Source organism: Nyctereutes procyonoides, unplaced genomic scaffold, assembly GCF_905146905.1.
Source record: "Nyctereutes procyonoides isolate TBG_1078 unplaced genomic scaffold, NYPRO_anot_genome, whole genome shotgun sequence".
Classification (NCBI taxonomy): Eukaryota; Metazoa; Chordata; class Mammalia; order Carnivora; family Canidae; genus Nyctereutes; species Nyctereutes procyonoides.
In genome coordinates, this window is record NW_026575043.1 from 48,004,453 (window position 1) to 48,013,396 (window position 8,944).

The window sequence follows — 8,944 nt, forward strand, 5'->3', positions numbered from 1 at the left end:
TCCTGCTTGGTTGGTTGGTTGGTTTGGGGGGAGACACATCAGGTTGGTGCATATTAGTAATAGCTCATAACTTAAAACCCACCTCTTCACTCTCCCATAGTTAGCTGGCTATGGAGGAGCAGCAAGGAGCAGGTTGCTGTCTGGCTGATTTTGACAGAAAGTGCTCAGTTTTCACTTGTTTTCCTTGGGTTGATGAGTGGCTGGCTTCATTCTGACTTCCTAGGACAAACCCAAAATAATGAAGGTGGAACTAGGGGACCAACACAGTAGAGAGATAACAGGGTGTCGCTCTGGTCATAGGATGACACACAGGGTAGCGGGGAGGATTGCTGGGAGGGAAAGGAGCTCAGAGCGGTTCTCTAGCTGATGTCCAGTGACGTGGGCAGGGGCCTCCCCTCTCTGTGCCCCTCTCAGCCTCCCAGGGCTGTTGATAGTGATTAAGATATAATACACAGAAAACATGCCGACTTTTCAAGAAGGAAGGTGCTACGTCAGTACGGTTATTACTGCTATTATGATGACAATTACCATATGCACACACTGGAGTTTTCTATAATTGAGCGAAGTGCTGGGCGTGTGGTGGTTCACTCCACACCCAGCGGCGGCTGCCATGAATGGCAGTCCTGCTCTGGCAGCAGGAGCATAAAGTGCCTGGAGTGAGGACAGGACGTAGAGCTCCCGAGTCGCTTTGGTCTGCCACCTCCCCGGCCCTCCATCCTGGGCACAGTGACTGGCCCCGCTGACCTTGGAGCTGGTGGAGCGGCTCATGCTGCCTCATTCGCTTCTGTGCTCTGTCAGGACAATACTCGCGTCTCCTCAGCCGGCTGCCTGGGTGAGCTGTGTGCCTTTTTGACTGAAGAGGAGCTCAGCACTGTTCTTCAGCAGTGCTTGCTGGGTAGGTCCCCTGGGGGACCCCCTGCAAGGCCTGTCTCCCTTTTGCCTTGAGGGGTTGTCTAGCAGCTAGCCTTTCCTAGGGAATTGAGCTCTTGAAACAAAATGGAGTCTCCAGTGGGTCCTGTAGCCCCTTGCGTCTCTGCTCAGAGAACACAGCTGCAAGTCTGGAGCAGCTGGAGAGAGACCTCTCCTTAACTTGCCACGTTGGGTGGGCGGGGGTGGGGGGGTTGTCCATGGGCAGTGTTCACAGGGATTTCTGCTAGGCTTAGGTGTGGGGTAGGTCTGGGGGCGTCATGGGTGGTAGGGGCCTACAGTAAAGTGCACATTGACCCAGTTGTGTCCTTCCACTCAGCGGATGTGTCTGGCATTGACTGGATGGTTCGGCATGGGCGGAGCCTGGCACTGTCCGTGGCTGTGAACGTGGCTCCCAGCAGACTCTGTGTGGGCAGATACAGCAGTGAAGTTCAGGACATGATCCTCAGCAATGCCATGGCAGACAGGGTAAGGCTTAGGGGCCACCAGACCTGTCTTCCCCCTTCCCTAGCCCAAAATCCACCACCGTAGGCTTGCTGATACAACATAGGTTGGGGCGGTGAGAGGCCTGGGCTCGAATTTTGCCTTTGCCAATAACCTTCTGTGCCCTTGGGCCTCAGTTCTATCATCTGTAAAGAATAAGGAGTTTGGGTGGGAGCATCTAGAGGTCCCTTCTGGGTCAGAAGGTCTCTGAAGCTCATTCCTGGGAAGCAGAGACACGGGCTCTGTCTGCCTTATAGCCAGGGCAGCCTGTCTGCAAGAGAGCTGTCAAGGAGTCTTGTATGTGAAGTTGTATGTGTGGAGGGGTTGCTTGTGTGAGGGGCCAGGGTTCTGGAGGTTCCTGGGGATGGGAAAGAGCCTGTCCCTGCTGCTCCGAGGAAGGAGCAGGGTGCCGCCCCGTCTAGCTGTCTCCTCTCCCCACAGATCCCCATTGCGGTAAGCGGGATCCGGGGCATGGGCTTCCTAATGAAGCATTACATTGAGACAGGAGGAGGACAGTTGCCGGCCAAACTCTCCAGCCTGTTCGTTAAGGTGAGTGGGGGCAGCCTGGCTTGTGAGAAGGACCCATGACCGAAGAACACTAGGAGTGTGCTGTCAGACTGGCGTGTGTTTCAGGAGTTCTCTGCACATAACCTACAGGACATCTCTGAACCCTTGGGTGTGGAACACAAGAGTGGCTCGGTTTGCTTTTTTTCTCTGGAAGAGTGCCTGACTTCTTGCCAAATTCTCAAGTAGACCTGCGACTGCAAATCAAGAACCACTATTTTATATTTTTTAAAAGACATGTTTTAATTTTATCCTTTCTCAAATGTGTTCTGTTGTATCACATCGTAATTTGCATTTGTCTATGACTAATGATGTAGAACAGATTTTTTTTTTTTTTTTTGAAGATTTTATTTGGGGCACCTCGGTGGCTCATTCAATTAAAAAGCATCTGCCTTTGGCTCAGGTAATGATCCCAGGAGCTCCACACTGGGCTTCCTCCTCGGTGGAGAGTGGAGGATAGTGCACACATGATTGAGGGGGAGGGGTAGAGTGGGAAGGGAATCTCAAGCACCTGAGTGCAGAGGCCATTGCAGGGCTCAATATCACTACCCTGAGATTGCCAGCTGAGCTAAAACAAAGAGTCAAGTTGGCTGCTTTACCGACTAAGCTATCCAGGTGCCCCTGTAGAACAATTTTTATGTGCTTAGTAGCCATTCCCATGTTCACTCGATGGGAGTGTTTATTGAAATCTTCTACGGTTCCTAAAATTGCATTCTTTCTTTTCTGATACTGAAGTATTAAGAGCTGTTTATGTATTCTGTACATAAGAACTTTGAGAACCACTATCTTAGGCATTTTCTCTAGGCATCTGGATTTAGTAAGCTTCGGGATAGACTTGGGTTCAAATCTTGATAAATCTTTTCTTCCCTGCCTCCTTTTTGCTTGTATGGCACTTATTATGGTTATTGTGGTGGCTGCAGGGCCCCAATTATGGAAGCCCAGGAGCCAGTGGGGCCCCTACTGCATGCTTCTCAAACACCCTCAGAACCAGAGTCTGCATTAAGAGGCGGGACCACCTATGAGACTCTGCCTTTGTAACCAGCTCCCAGGTGAAGTCAGTGCTGCTGGTGTACAGACCTTGATCTGAGTGGTGAGGTTCCTGGAGACCCCCAGAGCCCTGCTGAAAGTTCTCAGGGCTCCCATTAGACCGAGCCTGGCTTCACCTTGCACACAGCTCTACTTCCGTGTTTATCAAGTGAGGCTCCTCTGTGTGCCCAGCTGGGCTGGACCCTCAGTGCATAGAGGTGCACAGGGCAGACCAGATCTGCAGAGTTGGAGAGCCACAGAAAACTTGTGGGGGTGGGGAGACTCCTGATTTAGAGAGGGGTCATCAGGAGAAACTTCCAAGGGCAGACACTTGAACTGAGGCCTGAAGGAGGAGGAGGAGCCAAGTATGGGAGGCCTTGGGGCAGGCACATCCCAAGCGGTAGGATCAATCTGCACAGAGTCCCGAGGGTAGGAAGGAGCATGTGTGTCTGAGGAAGTGAAAGCCCCATGTGGGCCAAAAGTAGTGAGCAAAAGGGAGAGTGGCATGAGACAAGGCATCCAGTCACAGCCTGTCACCCACGAGGGGGAAGGAAGGCATCGTGAAGGAGCCGTGGGGTCAGTTTCCAGACGAGGAGGGAGTGTCAGGGTGGAAATTTGGGCTTCCTTGAGAAACAGACTGGATGTTCCTGACTAAAAGCTTCTGGCTCTCTCCACAGTGTCTGCAGAACCCATCCAGTGACATCAGGCTGGTAGCCGAGAAGATGATCTGGTGGGCAAACAAGGACCCACTGCCTCCTCTGGACCCTCAGGCCATCAAACCCATCCTAAAGGCTCTTCTGGACAACACCAAGGATAAAAACACTGTCGTGAGGGCCTACAGCGACCAGGCAATTGTCAACCTCCTCAAGATGCGGCAGGGTGAAGAAGTGTTTCAGGTGGGCACCTAGGCTGGCAGCCTCCCCAGAGCCTGCTGTGGGCACTTGGCTCATGGCTCCTTCTGCGAGGCATCTTCAAGTATCACACTTTGCTCAGCCACCCCCTATGCTGAATGTTAGGGGCAGATTGTGGTCAGGTGACTGGTCTAGTACCTAAAAACAATCCTCTGTTCCTGTGGCGTTCAGGCTTCTTTCAGCAACAGAGCCCTTTCTCCAAATAAAGTCTTACATGGCACCCAAACCTATGAAACCAATCCCAGGAAGACTGCCTGGTGAAACCCAGAGCCCTGCTCATGCGCTTCTCCACCCCCAGGCAGCTTTTAACAAAAAATTAAAATTAAGGTTTATTTATTCATAAGAGAGAGAGGCAGAGACATAGGCAGATGGAGAAGCAGGCTCCCTGTGGGGAGCCTGATGTGGGACTGGATCCCAGGGTCCTAAGCCAGGGGACACACTCAACCACTGAGCCACTCAGGCATCTATTTATTCATGAGATACATAGAGAGAGGCAGAGACACAGGCAGAGGGAGAAGCAGGCTCTACGCAGGGAGCCCGACGTGGGACTCGATCCTGAGTCTCCAGGATCACGCCATGGACCGAAGGTGGCGCTAAACCGCTGAGCCACCCGGGCTGCCCCCCAAAATTTTTTTAAGTGATCTCTACACTCAACATGGGGCTTGAATTCACATCAAAATCAAGAGTCGTGGGGATCCCTGGGTGGCGCAGCGGTTTGGCGCCTGCCTTTGGCCCAGGGCGCGATCCTGGAGACCCGGGATCGAGTCCCACGTCAGGCTCCGGTGCATGGAGCCTGCTTCTCCCTCTGCCTATGTCTCTGCCTCTCTCTCTCTCTGTATGACTATCATAAATAAATAAAAATTAAAAAAAAAAATATCAAGAGTAGTAAAAAAAAAGGGGGGGGCGGATCCCTGAGTGGCGCAGCGGTTTAGCGCCTGCCTTTGGCCCAGGGCACGATCCTGGAGACCCGGGATCGAATCCCACATCGGGCTCCCGGTGCATGGGGCCTGCTTCTCCCTCTGCCTGTGTCTCTGCCTCTCTCTCTCTCTGTGTGACTATCATAAATAAAATAAAAAAATAATAAAAAATAAAAATAAAAAAACATCAAGAGTCGCGTGCTCCACCAATCGAGCCAGCCAGGCACCCCCTATTCCCCAGTCACCTTTAGAGCACTGAAGACCCTCCCTGCCCCCAGGTGCACCCCATCTCAGCACAGGAAAAGCATGAGGCACAGTTTTCTTGACTTCCCAGGGATCTATCAGACTCCTTTATTTTGTCAGATTCCATCAGAGCGCATCTAGTTCTGAGATTAACTGGTTTTTGCCTTGGCTTGGAGAAACCCAAAGCCAAATTTTCTGACTACGTCTCCTCCTTTCCGTCTTCCCCATAGGCCCTCTCTAAGATCCTGGATGTGGCCAGTTTGGAGGTGCTGAATGAGTGCAACCGCCGGTCCCTGAAGAAGCTGGCCAGTCAGGCTGACTCCATGGAGCAGGTGGATGACACCATTCTGACCTGATGGGACTGGGCCCCGCCTGCTGGGCTCCAACTCTTTGTTCAATGTTTTCATTTTTGAAAATACGTTTGTTCTGATGGGGAGCTTAGAAGATGGCAGAAAGTTCCCAGAAAATATTTTAATATTTCAACAGACCACAGCCAAAGCCTTAAATCAAACCCACACACAACTGAAAATTGCCTCCTTCATCTCTCACCTTTTTCTATGGAGAAGAGACGAAAAAGCACATGCGTGAGCCTCACCAAATGGTAGCCAGGAGCTGATAATCCAGCTAAGCATGGCTAGGTCTGGAACACGAGGGGTCAGACTTCTGGTTCCCCTTCCCCTGTGCTTGAGCTCTGCTTTGGGAGCCAGTGCTACTAGCCTTTGCCTAGATCCTGAGTGGGGCACTGAACCGTGGAGGTCGGCCCGGGTGCTGTGTCTTGGCGTGGCTGGCTTTACAATGTGTGGCCTGATTGGATCTGACCCCTGTCGGGTGAACATGACACTCACAGTGCCCTGGCAGTTCACAGGTCGGGGAGGGGTATTGGTTTAAATGCAGGTTGTTTGAAGGAGGAATGTTTAATAAAGGCTTTGATTTAATCTTGACATAAGCAGATTTTTTAAAAAAAATCTCCAAGCATCCATTAAACATGAAGCTTTCTGCATCAGGAATAAGGCAAGGCTCACAACTGTTCTTGTGAATGTCGGCTGTGCTCTGGCTTCTGGGCGTCTCTCCTGTTCTGGCAAGTCTTGCAGAAATCTACACACTTCTCTGTCCTGATGTTGGGCCTCAGGCAGTGTGCAGCCAGGCCGGTGATCTCACCGAGTATGCAGCATGTAGGGGTCAAATAAGCCACTTGCCTGTTTTGTCCTGACTCAGAAAGGTGGGCTGCTTCTGACAGTCAAATTTTAAAGAGAAGTCCATCCCCTCCGTGCAGTAAGAAAGAACCACATTCCTATAGTCAGAGGACATGCGGGGGGGGGGGGGGGGGTGGGCGGGAAGCAAAGTTCCAGCTCAGCATCTGCCTCCTTTATGAATGACTTCCTCCTGGTTCTTAGAAGGCTCGTGATCCACATGTCCTGTCTGATGGAGCACACCCCTCTGGCCCCAGTGACGCAAGGTTTTCTGGGCTGCTCCTTAGTTACAATATAGAATAAACCTCCATTGAAATGACTGGCCAGAGCTGTAAAAGGAAAGAAAATTCAGTGTGGTGATAGCAAACTCAGTATGTAAAAGGTCTAAAATGTATCAAAAAAAAGCAAGGCTAGGCTTATTAATGTAGCAGAGATAGAAAGTAGCTCCGTGACTCAGCAATTCTGAGGAGTCAGACAAGGTGACCTCCAAGATACTTCTGATGAAATCCCTGCTTTCTATGTCCGAACCTTCTGTGTCACAGGACTTCCTATTTTTTTGCAGCAGGCATGGGCTCAGCTGGCTCAGCGTAACTGCAGACTCTCCCAGGACTGCGGGGAGCCTTGAGACCAGCCAGACCAGCCGAGTCAGTCCCCAGAGCTAGAGCAACCAATGGGCGGCGCAGCTTTTGGTAGCTATGGCAACTGTTCCCTGCTTCTGGGATTCAGATGGTCATCAGCGTCTCCTCAGCTGCCAGGGGCATATGTCCAGCAAGCTGTGGTTGCCTCTGCCAGTCAGCCATGGGGAGGTACATGCAATTTGTGTGTGAGGGGGCCTTGGGCAGGCAGAGAAAGCTCCGGAAGCTCAGGGCTGTGGTCTTCAGCATGTCTTCCAGGATCTCAGAACAGATGCTTTGTCCATCTCTGGCATTTAGCCCCCACTGTGAAATCAGGAGAGAAGCCTGATGTGCTGAGAAGTAGAAGACCTTCAGCAAGATCCAAAGGAAAAACACCAGGTTCCAGTTCCAGAAACGAGGAGGAAGGGAATCTCTCTGTTCAGAATGGAAGATGGAGGTTGATTCATAGAGATGACTCAAAGTCTCCCAGAGCATTCCCTGAATCTTCAGGGGTGGTGGGGTGCCGTGGGCTCCTGGGAAGTGGGCTCGAGGGGCTGTCCTAGGCCTGACAGTGGAGCAAGCCCAAAGGTCCCTGTGGGCCCAGAGGGAGGAGGCCTGGCAGTCCTAGGAACAGCAGCCCGTCTGAACACTCTGGAGGAAGTGGCACTCCACAGCGGAGAAGCAAAGCTCTTTGCCCTGGTGATTGGTAGAGCTGTTTTGCCCCTGGCAAGCCACCCGACCTCTCTGAGCCAGTTTTCTCATCTGTAAAACGAGGGATTTGGCATCGAAGCTTTAAGAATCTCTTGTTCTCAAAGTTATAATAGTGATTATAATCGATGACATTTGGCATTTTATTCATTTAATCCTCTCAACCTATGAAGTAGGTTCTATGTGGTTATTGTTTTCCAGAGGAGGGAATTGGAGAGTGAGCATCCGCCTGCGGTCATAGGGCTGATCAATGGCAGTTTGTCCCCAGAGCACATATCCTTGGCTTTGCTCTTCGGTGCTTGCTAGTGAGGCCTGAGCATTTTCCATTCTTTGTAACCAGGCCTCCAGCGCTTTCCCGCCCTGGTGCAGCACGCTGAGTATGTGGCCGAGCGGCTCTGAGTGGCGGGCCCAGGCCTCTACCCAGACGCCATCCTGGCTGATCAATACCTCACCCCATTCACAGGAGATTTGCTTTACAAGACAGTTACTCTCTATGACTTCTAGTGGTCCTCAAGGGAAGACACCCCCATCTTTCTCTTCACGTAGCCAAAAGGCAGCGACAAAATGACGTGCCCTTAGCTAACCCAGGGAAAACTAAACTGAGACTCTCACTCCTTCACCTAACCCTGGGAGCCGCTGGAATCACGAGTATCAAGATTATTTTAAAATATGGGAGACTAAAACAAATAAGTAAATAAAATAAAATATGGGAGACTGTGACATGCTTCCCATCCTTCTAGGAATCAAATCTACTGGGAGGTTCCTGCCCACTTGGGAGAGGGGCAGAGGACCTGCAGAACTGATTCTTCTGTTTATAGGGGTTTGGAGACATCATTTTACTTGAGAGCAGATTCTGAAACAAGATCAGGAGTTAGGAATGTTTTTCTAGGTATGAATCTGTATGAACGTGTGGTAAATTGCTTCAAGCCTTTCTAAATTAGAACAATAGGGAGAAACAGGAAAAGCCTCCCCGCAAGGTCTAGGTTCTGAGAAGTTTTTAAGGAAACGCAGAGCATGCTTTTGCTCTGTTCACATGGCATACTGCTGCAGAGCCGTGTGAACTCTCAGGAGGTTGGAACCTTAACTTCACCACTTGATGTTAAGCCAGGTGATCTGGAGCATGTTCCTTCACCTGGGATACCACGTGTCCTCATTGTACAGTGACAGGACAGTCACTGGCTTGTCTGCAGGGAGTGAGATGACACCCCCCACGAGGCCCAGCACACAGGAGGTGCTCACTTGGTGGATGATGAGCATTAAAACAAGCCATGTCAGTGGGATGGGACTGAGCCATAGTACTGTTACCACGACAGCGTGTCACAAGTCCCGGGCTCTTGTTCAGGAGTTCCTGTCAGACCCAG

General features: G+C 51.1%; 1 protein-coding gene across 1 annotated transcript in view; it reads left to right on the forward strand.

Annotated features, from left to right (window-relative positions):
- GCN1 (GCN1 activator of EIF2AK4) overlaps nucleotides 1-6,081 on the forward strand; it is a 60,040-nt gene extending 53,959 nt beyond the window's left edge. The window contains exons 54-58 of the mRNA XM_055322413.1: nucleotides 799-895; nucleotides 1,247-1,395; nucleotides 1,852-1,959; nucleotides 3,678-3,896; nucleotides 5,302-6,081. Of these exons, the coding sequence (XP_055178388.1) occupies nucleotides 799-895; nucleotides 1,247-1,395; nucleotides 1,852-1,959; nucleotides 3,678-3,896; nucleotides 5,302-5,427 (699 nt within the window). The 3' untranslated portion in view covers nucleotides 5,428-6,081. The remainder of the gene's footprint in view (nucleotides 1-798; nucleotides 896-1,246; nucleotides 1,396-1,851; nucleotides 1,960-3,677; nucleotides 3,897-5,301) is intronic.
- The last annotated feature ends 2,863 nt before the right edge of the window (nucleotides 6,082-8,944 follow it).